This window comes from Trichosurus vulpecula, chromosome 9 (assembly GCF_011100635.1).
Source record: "Trichosurus vulpecula isolate mTriVul1 chromosome 9, mTriVul1.pri, whole genome shotgun sequence".
Classification (NCBI taxonomy): domain Eukaryota; kingdom Metazoa; phylum Chordata; class Mammalia; order Diprotodontia; family Phalangeridae; genus Trichosurus; species Trichosurus vulpecula.
The window spans coordinates 203,671,560-203,687,438 of record NC_050581.1 but is presented as its reverse complement, the minus strand read 5'-3'; the positions used below and the strand labels follow the sequence as shown (position 1 = coordinate 203,687,438).

Sequence of the window (15,879 nt, the reverse complement as noted above, 5' to 3'; positions counted from 1 at the left end):
TGCCAGGCCCCAGTACAGCAGTACAGCAGTAGTGTGTGTGTGTGTGTGTGTGTGTGTGTGTGTGTGTGTGACTGTGTGTATCTGTGTGACTGTGTGTGAGTGTGTGCATGTATGTGACTGTGTATGAGTGTGTGTGCATGTATGAGAGTGTGTATGAGTGTGTGTGCATGTGTGTGAGTGTGTGTGTGTATGTGTGTGCCTGTGTGTGCCTGTGAGTGTGAGGGATGGGTTTAAATGAGACAACGGAGATCATGTGCTTCGGCATCTTAAGTGTCAGCACCTTGTGTTACACACATACATTTTCTAGCTTTATTAGGCCTGTTTTATAGACGAGAAAACTGAAGCTCAGAGCCATGAGCTCAGTGGTCCAGGGTCACATGCAGCACTAGTAAGTGTTGGATCTGCACCCGGGTTCACTTGACCTGTCCCTTGTGTGACCCTGAGCCAGTCACTTCTTTCTGGGTTGCAGTTTTCTTCTCTGGAAAGTGAGATGCTTGACACGATCCCTAAATTCTAGCACAGAACTAGGCAAAAAGCGCTAGAGGACACGGGGTTCAGATCCTGACTATCTCTGTGACTTTGGCCCTGGGCCTCAGTTTCCCCATCTGTAAAGTGAAGGGGTCAGACTTAATGGCCTCAGAGACCTCTTCCAGCTTCACTGCTCTAGCCAGTGTCCAGGATAGCACCTGGGATGGGCATCGTGAGCTGCCAAGGGAAGCCTCAGGCAGCTGGGTGGTTCAGTGGCGAGAGCACCAAGCCCAGAGTCAGGAAGATCTGAGTTCAAATCCAGCCTCAGACACTTCCTAGCTGTGTGACCCTGGGCAAGTGACTTAACCCTGTCTGCCTCAGTTTCCTCATCTGTAAAATGGGACACACCGAAAATGGACGTGGCAAACCACTCCGGCATCTTTGCCAAGAAAACCCTGTGACGTAAGGCTGGCCCTGACTGAACAGCAGCAGCAGCAGCCAGAGGAATGCTCCCCTCCCCCCCCATGGCAGGCCTTCAGGCCCCCCTTTATGGTTACAGACACAGTCAGATGTGGCTCTTTTTTCATTTCCATAAATCCCTGCTGTCACACGCTCTCAGACTCTGGCTGTAACCAGATGTGGCTCTCTCAGTGTTTCTGATCTCGGCCATCTGAGCAACATCTTACCACTACCCCAAAAAGACAACTGTGGTGACCATGAAGGCCTGCCCCTGGGGAGAGGGGAAGAGAGGCCAGGATGGGGGAGCAGGGAGAGGGGAGGGAGAGAAGTCAGGATGGGGAGGGTGGGGGGAAGAGAGGCCAGGATGGGGGAAGCAGGGAGGGAGAGGGGCCAGGGAAGCCACAAGGAGCCAGGGTGGGACGAGGCTTGGGAAGGTGGGGCAGGAATTGGACCTTCTTCAGGGAAAGCTTGACTTTGAAAGAGACACAGAAAAGCCATTCAGGCTGGCAGGGCAGAGCCCAAATTTCTGTGGTCTGTCTTTAGCCACGGCTGTCCCTCCCATTCCTCCTCCACCCTCCACTAAGAAGGCGTCCATGGCCCGGGATCAGATGGCCCAAAGAGAATGGCGGTTGCGTACCCCCAAGCCCTCGGGCCTCTGCTTGACAGGTCATAGGGGAAGGAGACGGGAAAGGGGGCAAAGCTCTGCTCCCACCGCCGCCCCCCGCCCCCAGCCCTTCTCAGCCTTCCAATTGTTCTCTTGACCACAAGTCTTGCACCTCGTGCAAGAACTGTTCTAGATCTCTCCCTGCCCTGTGATTGGTTGGTGGCAGACCCTTTGTGGGACCTGCAAGGCTGAGGTAGGGAAATGGGAGGGATAACAAGGCAGGGGTCGAGAGGTGGGGTCCTGCTCCTAAAGAGAGTGAGACCTTTCCCTTGTGGGGGCTCAGTTCCCTCGTCTGGAAAAAGGGATTTGAACGAGATACTCCCCAAGGTCCCTTCCAAAGCCCGGGACTTCTCCCGTGTGGTGAGCGATCCCCCAATCTGCCAGCGCACTCTCCCTGGCCCCCTTCTTCCCCTCCCCTCACCACTCCAGCCCACTTAAAGGGTCTTACTCCCTCCTCGAACTAGAGGACGCCAAAGTCCCTTCTCCAGATAAAAGGACAGTAGGGCTCCCCCCACCAAAAAACCCCAGAAAACAAAAAACCATTCGCAGCCAGGACATACCCTAGCCAAAGGGAAAGCTGGTGGGACCAGCGTGAGCCCCGTTACTCTACAGCCCCAGCCCCCAGCACAGAGCAGCGGAGATGCGCACTCAACACAGCCGTCGGACCGACTAAAAGTGGCTCCAATGGGGCCGTAGCCGGAGACCCTAGCCAATGTGGGCCGGTTTGGTCTGCCTTAGGGAGGCTGATCCTCCGCAGCCTTCCGGTGCTAGCCCAGGGCGGGGTGACTATGAAAGGAGGAGGGAAGGTAAGGGGCAAGGGGCGGCCGTATTTCTTTCTTGTCCCTTCCCCAGCCTTCAGCATTCCTGAGGCCCCGCAGAGCATGACCCTCCGGCCTCTACCCGCGGAGAGCCTGCAGCCGGGACAGGCAGAGCCTCTTCTAGTCCCAGGGGCAGGCGGAGGCCCCAGCCCTTCTCCCCTCCCCAGTACAAACATTCTCTTATTAGAACAGAGGGGCCGGGGATGGGCCATGTGAGCCCCACAGGCGCACACCCCTAGGAAGGCTTACACACACATGGCCATCCAGCGTCTATCAACCCAGAGGATGTGTGTGTGTGTGCGTGTGTGTGTGTGTGTGTGTTTACGAAAACCTGTATTTTCCTAGCCCTGTTGCCCCGCCCCGGTACTGCCAAACGCCCACCAAATCAGTGAATCCCACCAAATCAGTCCCCAACCAATCCCTGAAAGGCAACGAGACGCGAGCAGTACCACACACACACACACACACACACACACACACACCCCACTCTGGCACGCACGAAGTTCCAAGCGCACAAAACTTTGTCACATAACACACACACTCCTCCCTCCCAACACAGCCGGTCCCACACATACACAGTTAGGCATACAGTTAAACAAACGCACGCTGGATCCCAACTCAGTAACTCCCCACCCACCGCCACGCACATACACACAGGTACAGACAAAGTTACGCACACATCCCCGAGGGATTGGGGGCCCGGCCGCGCCCTCACAAGAAGAGGGGCTGAAGGAAGAAAGCGGGGCCCTGGGGGAGGCCGGGATGCTCACCGTGCAGCTCCAGGAAGTCTCCGTTGGAGTCCATGGCAGCTGGGGCTCGGGCGAGCTGTGCCAGTTGCTCCGCGAGCCAAGCTTCAGTGAGCAGGCTGCGGCACCAAGGGGCTGGAGGCCGGCCTTGGGAAAGGAGGCGGGTAGACACAGAGAGGGGAGGGAAGGAGCCGAGCCCAACCCCAGCCCCGGCCTCAACACGGCCTCCCGGGCTCAGGCCGCGACCCGCCAGCCCCTCCCCCGGGGCCCAGACACTGACACCCCCGCCCCAGAGCCGCCCCGCCCGGAATGAGCTGCGGCCTGAGCCCTCTAGGAGTGGGCTGGAGATGGGGTACCCGGCCCTGCCCCTGCCCCTACGGACACATAGTAGTCCAGGCCAGCTGCCACCCCTCTAGCCCCTAGGTTCCGAGAGGGGATTGGGAAGAGAACTGGAGGCAGGGGAGCCTGGTCTGGACCTCCAACCCTTTCTCCTGTGCCCTACCTCCTCCAAAGAATGGGTCTGGGGCACTCATGGCTTCTTCTCTCCTCCAACCCTGCTCCGTAGAGGGCCGGGCCCAGGCAGCCCTCGCCCCCTCCCCGCCCACCTCCCCCCTTTCCTTCCTCCCCTGCCCCCAAACTCGCTCCACCACGCGTCCTCCCCCCCCCCCCCCCCCCCCGCCTGTTCCAGGGGGGAGACTACAGTCGGGGTCTCCGCAGGACTTGGCTTGGAGACCCCTCGAAGCGGTCCCACCTGAGGTCCTGACCCAAGGCTCGGGCCCCCCTGGCCCAGGTTGGGAGCTGGGCAGGGCCCATCCAGCCGCGGGCAGAACCCAAACCCCAGCCGCTTGGCCGCCCCGAGCTGGACACGCCCAAAGCGCAGCCAAGAATAGCCTTGGACTGGGAAGGCGGGCCGGCTGCTGGCCGCCCATCGCCTTCCCTGCCCTCTCCTCCCCGACCGCAAATCCTGACTCTTTCATTAGCTGAGGAGCCAAGCAGGAGGCGCGAAACACCGAGCGCTTTGTGGGGAGCTGGGCCCCTCAGGCCCGGAGGCCGCCCGGCTTCGCCTCCGCCCCGCCCTCCTCCAGGAAGCCTCAAGGCGAAGCCAAGCCTTCCCACCCTCCTTCCTCCAGCTTCGCTCTCCCCCCAGCCCTGAAAGAACGCTTCTGTGGCTCCTGACAAGTGCATTGCTCATAGGTCCCTGGACTTCCAAGGCGGCGATGCCTCCCCAGCTGGCAGCCTCCTGCCGCCCGCCCTTCGGGTGGAGGGTTGTCCGAGGACGCAGACACCGATAGCGGCTTCTGAGGTTGCAGTCTGGGAGAGTGGAGAGACGATGCCATGGGAAACACCTAAGCCAGGTCTCACGAGCCCTGTCTAAGGCTGTGTGACACTGGGCAAGTCACCTTCCCCATCTGTAAAATGGGCTTCATTTTCTCAGTGATATCTATCTCACTGGGTTGGCAGGGGGCTCGGGGGAGACCATAAAAACTCATAGAAATGAAAACTGTTCTCTCCCCCGGCGCTGCCTGGGAGAAGGGCAGGTGACAGAAAGCTCCCTGGACCAGCAAGACACTTCCCCCTGGGCCACTCACTACCTCCAACACCAGTGCCCAGTTTGGGACCCCACACGGGCATGTTGAAAGCTTGGAGTTATGTGATTAAATGAAGTCGCCTAAGGAAGAGGCCCGTTGACCCATTTCTGGGGCACCAACCACACCATTGTCAGAGGATGAGGAACCCCTGGGCCTCCTCCCCAAAGGAAGCTGTGGGCAGGCTAGCTAAGGTGACTCATTGGAATTCCCACACACCATCAGGCCAAGCTCTTCCAAGTTTTTGGGCACAGGAAGTACCAGAAAAATGCCAGCCCTCAGCTTGGTCTCTATTTTTCAGGTACCAGAGGAAAACTAGAAAAACTGGTGGAAATTTACAGATGGATGGATGAAGGAAGGAAATAAAGAAGGAAGGAAGAAAGGAAGGAAGGAAGGAAGGAAGGAAGGAAGGAAGGAAGGAAGGAAGGAAGGAAGGAAGGAAAATAGATTTATGCAATTTGTGCAGACTGGTCCCCAGACCTGGAATACACTTACTTCCTACTCATGTTAGCTTAAATGTCACCCGCTCTGGGAAATCTTCTCTCTCTGTCTCTGTCTCTCTGTCTCTCTCTCTCTCTGTCACTCTCCCTCTCTCTCTCACACACGCTCAAGGCACCTGGTAGATGCTTAATAACATCTCACTAATTTGGACTGAGTTGTACCCAGTGTGAATTCTCACAAATTCAGGAATCATCAGGGACTGGGTGAGATGATGAAGCTGCCCCTTTTACTGTGGCACCCCACCCCTCCAGAGGGGAGAGCAGACTCATAAAGATGGTTCATCTCCCTGGGAGCAAAGAGAAGCTGAAGTGTAACAACATCGGCATACAAAAGATGACCCTGCCAGGCTCACTGAAGACAGAAAAATAAGTCGAAGTGGGCTTAACATTTGCCTCTGGGAGTGGGGCTAGATCAGAGGTAGAATTTCCTATGTGGACCCAAAGACTGATAATATAGCCCAACTGGCAAGGCTCATGCTTTGCAAGACTTTGACAGTGGCCAATGCCAAGTTTGTCTTTCTTTTGTTCCCTCTCATCTCTCCCTTTCAAACAATGAGCCACCAAACATTGGCTGAGCACCTGTTGTATGCATGTGTGCGTGTGTGCCCAAGCCCCTGTGCCCAATGGTGTGAGGAGGGCGAGATGAGATTTGGTCCCTGCGCCCAAGCCACTTATAGTCAGTTTGGGAGACCAGACAGGAAAGAAACTGGCAGCAAGAGTCTTCTCTTCTTTCCTTATGCTTCCACTGCCCCCTTATTTTTATTCAATGCCCCCCAACAGCACCCAAGCCTACTACCATCTCCCTTGATCATTTGGCAGTGCCCCGCCAGGGGCAGCATTGCTCACTTTGGGAGCCTATACCCCAGATGGTAAGCAGTTTGATATAAATTATACATGTGCATTCATACAAAACTTGTTTCTATATTAGTCATGTTGCAAAAGAAGACACAGACCAAAAAAAGCCCCACAAAAATGAAGAAAAATAAAAGTAGTATGCTTTGACCTGCATTTGGACTCCATCAGTCCTTTCTCTGGAGATGGGGGGCATTTTTTCTCATGAGTCCTTTGAAATTGTCTTGGATCATTGTATTGCTGACAGATTCCTTGCTCTCCTAATTTGCTTATGGTATCACCTTTTATGTCTAAATCATGTACACATATTGACCTTATCTTGGTATATGGTGGAAGATGTTGGTCTGTACCTAGTTTCTACTGTACTGTTGTCCAGTTTTCCAGCAGCTTTTGCCAAACAATGAGTTTTTCTTCCCAGAAGCTGGGCTCTTTGGCTTTTGCTATCATCACTGGCTACTGTGGGCCTGGCCTATTCCGCTGATCCCCCACCCTATGTCTTAGCCAGCATCAGATCGTTTTGAAGACTACACTTTGTAATAGAATTTGAAATCTGCTGCGGCCAGGCCGCCTTCACATTTTCCCCACTAATTTCCTTTATATTCTCGACGTTTTGTTCTTCCAGATGGATTTTGTAATTTTTTAGGGACTTTACAATTATCTCATTTCATCCTCATAACAACACTGGGTGGTGGGTACTGTCATTACACCCCTTTTGCAGTTGAGGAAACCCAGGCAGACGGAGGCTAAGTGACTTGTCTGAGGCAACACAGCCTCAAATCTGAGACCAGATTTAAGCTCAGGTTTTCCTGACTCCAGGTCCAGTACACTACCCATTAGACCACCTGGCTGCCTCGATACCATTAGAGCCGTGTCAAAGTGGCTGCCTCTGGATGTGGCAGGTGCCCCTTCTCAGAGGGTTTCAAACCCAGGTTGCAAGACCACTTATCACTGCTGTAGACTGTGGAGTGGCTTCTTGGAAAGACTCATGTATAACCAGCTGGCTGCTGAGGTCTCTTCTAGCTCTGAAATACACATTCTGTGAAGGAGAAAGGATTGGAGGTGCCCTTGAAAGGGGGGTGGTTAGGACTTAGGAAAGTGGGGTGAGAGAGGTAGGAGAGAGTGGGAGGGGCAAGACATGAGCAATGACTCTGGGACAGGTGGACCATGATAATTATGACCAGGCCTATCTGCCTGAAATGGAGGGTATGGGCTGGAAGCAGAGGGTGGAGGGCTTCAGGTGCCAAGCTGAGGGAAGTGCTTTGCAGAGATGCAGCAGAGGGCCCTGGGAAAGGGGCTGGAGAAGGTCTTCAAGTGGAGAAGTAACACCATTGGAAAGATAACATAAAAAAACCATTTATAGTAGCATTATAAAAAAATAAAAAGGATTTCATTCACATACAGCTAGGTTGTGATTAGTGCAAGTTCAAATCATGCAAAATTCAGTTTAGTGTGAATTATAACATGATCCCACGTCCCACTCGATGCTTCCATGTTGTCGGTCGCACATGCTTTCGTCGTTGTGCGTGGCCGTGACATGCTGCTATTAGTACCGTGGTGCCAACAGGTGTGTTCATTTTCTGTTCAAAAGAACCCTTAGGAAAACGGCCAGGAGGAAGAAGGCTTCAGATAGAAACATCGACAGTGCCGAAAGCAGCAGCTTCATCACAGCAGCGTAAACATGGGCAAAGTAACTAAAACCAGGATCCGTTCGGGGAGACGCGTGAAGATTTAAAGGGAAGGAAGCTGGCTCAGCGGGACTTGTAGGGGATTTTAAACCACAACAGCGATTTTCACCTTGCCGGCATAGACATCTTTAGGTAGCATGTTCCGGCATTTCCCATTTTTCCAATTCTGCTTTCTATAACTACTCTATTACTTTGTCATAAACTTGGATCAGAAACCCACTTTTCTTATTCTTTATGTTACTTTAATAAACAGATCAAACTTATTTTAAAATTTGTATTGCAAAGGTGCATCGAGATAGAACCAATTACCGCATTTTATATAGAAATACAAGTTCAAATCATTCAGATTTGAATAACAGGATTCATCACTTGAACTAATTGCCGCTGAACTGCAGTCCATTTTTTCAGTTACCTACATTTCCCAACATATGCCTGTCTCTCTGCTGTCTCAGAGAACCATCCATCCTCAGCCCCTTGCACTCTGACCTTTGGCTTCATTGTTCCCCAGACCGTGCTCTCTCCAAGGTTACCGATGATCTCTTTGTCTCCAATGGGCTGCTCCTTTCCTCCTTCCTCATTGCTCTCAGCTTCTCTGCTGCATTGGACTCGGTTGGCTTCTGGCTCCTCTCTGGGTTTTCATGACACTGCTCTCTCCTTATTCCCCTCCTGCCTGGCTGATCCCTCCTTGTCAGGCTCCTGTCTGTGCTCTTCACCCACATCACTCTGCCTACATGAGACTGTTCACGCAGCGAGTGTCTGAGGCGAGATCTGAACTCAGGTCTTTCTGACGGCAGGGCCAGTGCTTTGTGCACTACACCACCCAGCTGCAGGTACGTACGTACGTATGTATGTAGGTATGTGTATGCATGTATGTGTGTATGTGTATGTATGTGTTTTAATCTTCAGTTTCTTTTTTATTCCCTGTACCAAGGCATGGCTTGATATCTAGGAAGAAAGACTAACCCTCTGCATGTGTGTACTCTGCAATCCAGTGACACTCGCTCTGTATGATTCTTTGAACAAGACGCTCCATCCCCCAACTCTGGGCATTCTCTTTGGCTGCTCCCCATGCCCGGACAGCTCCCCCCCCTCATCTCTGCCTCCTGGCTTCCTTCAAGTCTCAGCCAGCATCCCACCTACTTTCTAGGATGCCTTTCCTAGGCCCCCTTGATTCTCTGCCTTCCTTCTGTAGATGATCTCCAGTGTATTCAGTCTAGATTCTGCTTGTACATAGTTGTTTGCATGTTGTCGACTTCATTAGAGGGGGAACTCCTGCTAGGCACATAGTAGGCACTCAATATATGCTTTTTGACTAACTATCACATTGAGATCAGCTGAAGAAACTGGGAGTATTTATTCTGAAGAAGAAAAAACGGTGCATGCTGGTGGAGAGTGGGGAGTAGACATGATCACCACCTCTCAATGTGTCGAAGAGGGAGCAGATTTGTCCTGCCAAGCGAGTCAACATGCTGGCTAAGAAAACAAGGGTGGTCTGGCATGAGCCGTTTGTGACGAAAGCATGACAATGCCTCGGAATCACCACTTCCCTCTCCGTGGTCTGCCCCAGATCTCTTTAAAGATTCATCCTAGGAAGTGAAGCCAAGTACTCGGGCCAGTACTGTGTAGACTGTTCTCTTCCCTTTTTGGGAAGTCTGAGCAGCATGTGCCTTGCCATACAGCGGCACTTCTATTTTCATGATCTCTGAAAAGTCATGCACATTGGCTCTGCAGGCACATGTCCCTGCTCCCTTGGGACCTTCACCTGGGCTAGTGACCCAGATCCATCAAAGGCAGCTACATGTTCTTTTCCTGTCTCCCTACTTGGCTTCCTATTAGACCTTTTGATCTGTCCCCTCCAGTCTTAAAATGATTTTCCTTGCCAGAAAGAGCAAAAATGTCACCCCGTCCTGGAATCTGACTCCATGTCAGGGTAAGTAGAGAGTGTCAGGTGCTTTCCTAGGATTCAACCATCCACAAAAGTTGTGATTATTTGAAGGCTTCTGGGATCATTAGTAGAGAGGGCTTCAAGAGTGCACATGGTGTCAAGATGGAAATTATGTTTTTATTCTAGAGGCAACTGGGAGGTATTCAAGTTTGTTGAGGAGGAGAATGGTCAAACCCATGCTTTGGGAAAATCAACTGTGTGGAGTATGGACTAAAGTGGTGATAGGTAAGAGTCAGGGCCACTAATGAAAAGACAATCCCAACGGTCTAGGCAAGAGGTCATGAGGGTCTGAACGAGGAATTGAGAAGGTCACAGATGACCTTGGAAGTCACTGGGTCCGTCTCTCCCATCCTGGGACTGAGGAACTGAAGCCCAGAGAAATGCTGAAATGACATGCCCAAGGTCACAGACTGGAAGAGGTGAAGAAAGGGGGGTGGACAGCAGCGAGGAGGGAGAAGAGGCCTTGGGGATGCTGTCTGGAGCCATGCGCTTCCTCTGGGCTGCAGGAGATGCTCTCTGAGGCCCCTCTCAAGGCAGACTCCATCATTCTCTGAGCCCCAGGTTTCTAGGGGAGGGGAAAAGGAGTGATGAAGGTGGTGCTGTTGCCAGAAATAGGAAAATCAGGAGGAAGTGGGGGCAGGGAGGAAAGAAGGTGAAGGTGTTGAGTTCAGTTTTGAGCATGAAGAAATGGATGGATGAAGGAAGGAATGAATGAATAAAAAGGTATTCATTAAGCACCTTCTGTGTGCTAGGCACTGTGCTAAGCTCTAGGGATACAAGTACAAAAATGAGACAGCACCTGCCCTAAGCAAGCCTGAATTCTACAACCCACATATGGGAGTAAAGGACTGTCAGAAAGGTCTCTGGGATGCTGACCTATGGGATAATCCGCTGACACACCCTTGCTTTGTCTTTATAGCTTTTACACAGAGATATTTACTTCCAAAAGTGTCATCACAAATATACAAACACATTCCCTGCAAGTGTGGGAGGCATCCTCCTCCTCCACCCTTACATCTCAGGCCCTGGGGAGGGGCAGGGATTAGGGGCACAGTCCTGGTTCCAAGTCCAAAAACCTGCTGGCCTCAAGGGCAGCCATTCCAGCTTCTCAGGGCTTCCATGCCAGCCCAGCTAGCTGGCTGCACACACAGCTCTGCCTATGATCCTGGCTCAAGGTCACCATGGCTCCAACTCGCTATCCTATGGGATTGGTGCCTGAAATGGAGGTCCAACAGAACAGAAACAATCATCCCCAGGCCCCATTTCTCAGACAGGGATGGTTGGTAAAAGAGAGGGAGCAGGGGAAGGAGCATCCTTCCCTTCTCCTGGGTTCAGTTCATGGCATCCACACTGGGCACAGCAGATAAGAGGGGCCAAAAAGAGCAAAGCAGAAGAAAGGTTTTGGAAAAGAACACAGCCCAAAATGGTTGGTTTGGGCTTAGAGACACAGCAGCCAATCAAAGGATCCCCTGCCCCACCCCCACGTGGCAGGGGATGAAGATGCCGCCACGTTACCCAGTTTGAGTATGTCCAGACCAGCCTCAGGTACACATATCCCCCACCCCCAAATCTGCCATCCTTGGCAAATAGGAGTGTTGACTTGATTATCAAGGCCGTGGTCAATAGATCTGAACCGGTGGATGGTAATGGAGGTCATGGGCTGGTTAGCTGGGTTGCAAAGCATAGTCTTATCTGGTGGTCTGGGGCCCATGGATATAGTAGCTAGTGACATTCAAGCTGAGGGACTCAGAGCAGAGTTTATCTGTTTGACATTCCACCCCAATGCTGGAGCTTCAAAACAGTGGATTCTGTTCCCTTGCAGGGACATTTGTGAGGCAGACCAGTTGAGAGGTGAAGGTCTGGCTGGATGTACAGGGGGTAGGGATGCCCAGCCAGCTTGGGGAGCCCAAAGGGGAGCTTGCAGGTGGAAGGGTAGGTTCTGGAGCCTTCTGTATAGAAGGCATCATTGAGGTTGGGCAGTGGGAGGCATTGACCAGAGGAAACAGAGAGACAGAAATATGGAGCAGAGGGAGAAAGCACGGTTCAGGGAGGATGAGGAAGGAGAGGATTCAGGGCAGGGGGAGGAGTTGGAACGCAGCAAAGACACGAGGTCAGAGGATCATGAAGACAGAGAAGGGGCCACTGGACTTTCCAGTTGGGGCTTGGTCTACAGCGGTCACTTGATAAATGCTTATGGCTCAATTGAGTGGGGAGGGACCTTCCAGAAAGCAACTTCTCTGCTGGATTTCAGAGGTTAGCCAGTAGGGATGTCAGTGCTGAGGATTCTTCCCGAAGCCAAGTTCTGATGGGAGGGAGCTGGGAGGGTCCCCTAAAAGGGTGAACAAGTAAACTACCCAGGGCTTGTGAGGACAGGTCTAAGGCCACCTGATTGATGAATCACAAGGGAGAGTGTGAGCATGTAGGCTGGAAAAGGAAAGGGAGGTAGGTCCTTGGGGAGGGGCAACCCATCCCCACAGGCCCCTGTCCCAGGGTTCCTGCCCCTGCTCCCTGCTAGGCCGCGAGCTAACCCCATACTCCTGAGATCCTCCCACTCATCCATGCTCTGGGGGTTGGCCCAATTGGGGGAGGAGAGTGCGGGGAGCAGGCGGAGAGAAGGGAGGATAGTGAAGGAATGGCCAGGCCTCTCTTGTCTGGACAGGAGCCTTGGAAACAGCTCCTGCTCCCAAGCTTGGTAGCTCCTGTGGGGATGATTTCCTAACCAACTTTATCTTTCTGCCGACTCTTGTGGAATATGGAGGGGTCAGGCTCTAGCCCCTCTCCTGTCAGAGGGTCCTGGGGCAGGGCTGGGTCAGGGTCTCTGGGCAGGAGGAGGGGCAGAGGCTAGGATCCCAGAGGGTGTGTCGGCCCTTAGGGTGGGGAGCATGGGGGGAAGGGTTGAGGGAGGTGCAACATGACTCAGAGCTGCTCCCAAACAGAAAATATTTTGCCCTGGAATGGATGTGCCTGTGAGTCACCGCTCTGGCTGCTTGGCCAGGGCTGTGACGCACTTGAGACTCGCTGTCAGTCAAAGCCCAGCCTTATCTTCTACACCCCTGACCCACAGCTCAAGCCAGGGGCAAATGGGCTTCTCTTGGGTGAGAAATGTAAGGGGGTGTGTGTGTGTGTGTGTGTGTGTGAGTGCGCGCTATGTCTCTGTGTGTCTGTATGTGTAACCAAGTGTATGTGCACATGTGTGTGCGTAGTGTGTATGGATGTGGATGTGTGTGGGCTTCTTTGGGCCAGGAGGGAGTCCCAGCTTCCTGCCCAGCAGATTTCCTCTCTAGGCTCAAAGGCCGTTGTTCTTTTTCCAGAAGTTTCCAGCCAGGAACTGGCCTCTCTCTTCCTCCTCCTGGGGAAAACTATGGAGGTGAAAGTTGGGTTTTCTTGTTAGGATGCACTCCATACCCCACCCCACCCCGCCCCCTTTCAAGGCTGCTCTATGTTCTTTTGCCTTGATGCCTACATTTATCCACGCCCATACCCTCCCACAGATCGCCATTGGCTCCCTCAGAGCATCCCCTCATCAGAGAGGTTCTGACCTTCCTTCCCAAGCCCACCCAAATCCCTCTGTCACAGGGTCATGGTGCTGGAGCGTCCTGAGCCATCATCTCATCCAACCCCTCCATTTTATAGATAGGGAGACTGAGGCCAAAGAGCAGGAGTAACTTGCCCAAGGTCACAGGGGTCAGTGGCAGAGCCAGAACAAGAACCCTCGTCCCCGGATTCCAAACCCTGTGCCTTCCTACTGCGCCGTGTGATCGGTCACCTTCATTTACCAGACAAGGAAGAAGAAGCCGAGGCTGTTCCTGTCCTCGTGGAGCTTTCCTTTGAGGAGCTGATCCAGCAGCAAGCTTGTATTAAGTGCCTCCTGGCAGGAGAGGCTGGGACGGAGGAAGGGTAGGGGCGGGGCTGGGCTGGGCTGGGGAGCTGGGATCTGGGCTCTGGCAGAGCCAGGACCCAGGAGCCCTGCCTGGTTTTCAAGGGCATCTGCTTAATGGCCAACATTGTTGGGGTGGGATGGTGAGCTCGGCCCAACATGTGGCCCACAGTAGGGTTTGGATTCAGCCTTGGCAGTTCAGTTTGAAGAGGACCTCAGTGTCTGAAGGTGTCAGCAGGTGGCCAAAAGGGGTCCAGGACACAAGAGGGCCTGAACCCCCGAGGTTGGTGGATGCTAGGTCCCTTCTGGTGCGCCCTAGGGTCCTGGGATTCTGTGGGGTCCTTCAGCTTAGAGCCAGCTTGTCACGACTCCGGGGGGCCCTCTGGGAGGACCTGGCCTTCTAGCCTCCTCTTAGCCCTTGCCACACACACCACACACTTTCTATTTCTACCAGATTGGGCTCTTCCTTCTCCCAGAATTTTCCTGCTTTTGTCTATGCCTTAATGCATTCAGGCCATCCATCCTCTGTCCCTAAAATGGCTGCTGCCCTCACCACCCTCTGCACAGCTATGGGCATCTCTAGAACTTAGGACACAGTAAACACTTAATAAATTAACAGCTTTTAATTTATCCATTTCCTTCATTCTCACACACCAAAGCCCCCTGCTGCTGGCTGGAGCTGCCTGCGGAGCATCTCCCGATGCTTGAGGCCAGTGGGTTCCCCTCAGCGCCTCTCCCTGCTTGCCTGGGGCTACATCCCCCGGCCAGGGGATTGGGAGGGCTGCAGAGCCTGGCCTGGCTTCTGAGTCACCTGAGGGCCAAGGCCAGAGAACTGGGTGGCAACCACAAGAAATGATTTGTCATTTCTCCAGCACTTGGACAGAGGCTTGTGAGGTTCCATGATCTCAGCTGATCCTCAGGTCCACCTTGTGAGGCAAGTGTCAGGGATAAGGCCCAGGCCCAGGATTGCATTGGGGCATGGAACTCCCGGGTGAGAAAATACCCTCCACCAATGCAGGTTGGCACCTCTGCCGCTCGTGGGCTTAGGCTGCTGTGATTGCCAGCTTCACTTTGCCGATGAGGAAGCTGAAAAGGGGAGGGGCAGAAGGTGCCCAACTCAGGGGCACGATGGAGGATTGCAGGGGAGCTGGATCAGATGGGGAGCAGCCTGCGCTGAGCCCCCCTTTCAATAGAGGGCCTGGAGACTTTGGCCCCACCCTCCAGGCAGAGGTGCAGAGGGGACTGAGGAGATGGCATTTCTACAGCACCTACTATGTGCCTGGCACTTGCTAAGCACTTTACAACCATGATCTCATTCGATCTGAGACAGAAGGAGGGAAGGCTGCCCAAGGGGTCTCTCCATCTCTCCCCCAAGGCCTCATGTGGCCAGGAGAGCATCCAGGCTGCCAGCCTATGGGGGTGCGGGGGTGCTGGCCCCGCCTCTGTCAGACTACACAATGAGACTCAATTATGCTCCCAAAGCATCAGGGCAGCGGCATCTCCCCGAAGCTGAGGGACCTCTGTCACCACCCAGGAATGCTACTGTGCAGGCCTGCCGGGCCCTGGGGATGCTTCAGCTCTGCCCCACCGCACTCCAGCTCCCCCCTTAAACCAAACAGAAACGTGCCTGGCCCAGGAGTCTGGTTGTCTCAGGGGGAGGAATAGGGAAGAGTCACAGAGGCTCAGGACTTGAAGAGGTGGGGTGTGGGCAGGAGGGGCATTTGTCTCTGGTCTTTAGCGAGGTTGTGAGCACCATGTGCTGGGTGGAGGGGGAGGCAGGGGTCTTTGGTCTGGCATTTGGGGTGCCCAAGGAGGAGCCCCAGGCCTGGGGGAGGTGCTTTGCCCTCCCAGATATTCTTCAGCTTTCCCAGGGGGCAGAATCTGCCCTCCCACCTTGATTGCTCTCCCTGGACTGACTCCCTTAGGGCTCTGTGCCTCAAGGATTATCTGAAGTAGCTTCAAGTCAGCTCCTCGATCTGGTCACAGATTCTGGGCCCCCAGCGTCCTCCCCCAGGTGCCTTCTTCTTGGCTCGTGAGTCGCTCCTCTTCCCCACATTCTCTTGCGTCCATGCCAGCTTCAGGAGCTTGCTCATCCTCCAGGAAGGCACTCTATCCAATTCCACTTCCAAGCCTTTCTTAACCGCACCAGGCCCTGGGCTTGATGGGGAGATCCAAGGGCAAGAGCACCCCTGCCCCCCAGGTCCTTCCCCTGTCAGCTCTTCCAAGGACTCGGCTGCTCAAAGATAACAGGAGGTTGAAGAATTTTAAGAAGTCGGGAC

General features: G+C 53.7%; 1 protein-coding gene across 2 annotated transcripts in view; it reads right to left on the bottom strand.

Annotated features, from left to right (window-relative positions):
- The window catches only part of PLCD1 (phospholipase C delta 1), a 56,245-nt gene extending 52,456 nt beyond the window's left edge, over window positions 1–3,789 (bottom strand). Inside the window, exon 1 of one of the 2 annotated variants that reach the window (XM_036739550.1) lies at window positions 3,658–3,789. In XM_036739550.1, coding sequence (XP_036595445.1) covers window positions 3,658–3,688 — 31 coding nt within the window. In that variant the 5' untranslated portion in view covers window positions 3,689–3,789. Of the gene's footprint in view, window positions 1–3,179; window positions 3,365–3,657 lie in introns of those variants that run through there. The other variant, XM_036739549.1, reaches the window with a different exon arrangement.
- Window positions 3,790–15,879: the final 12,090 nt, after the last annotated feature.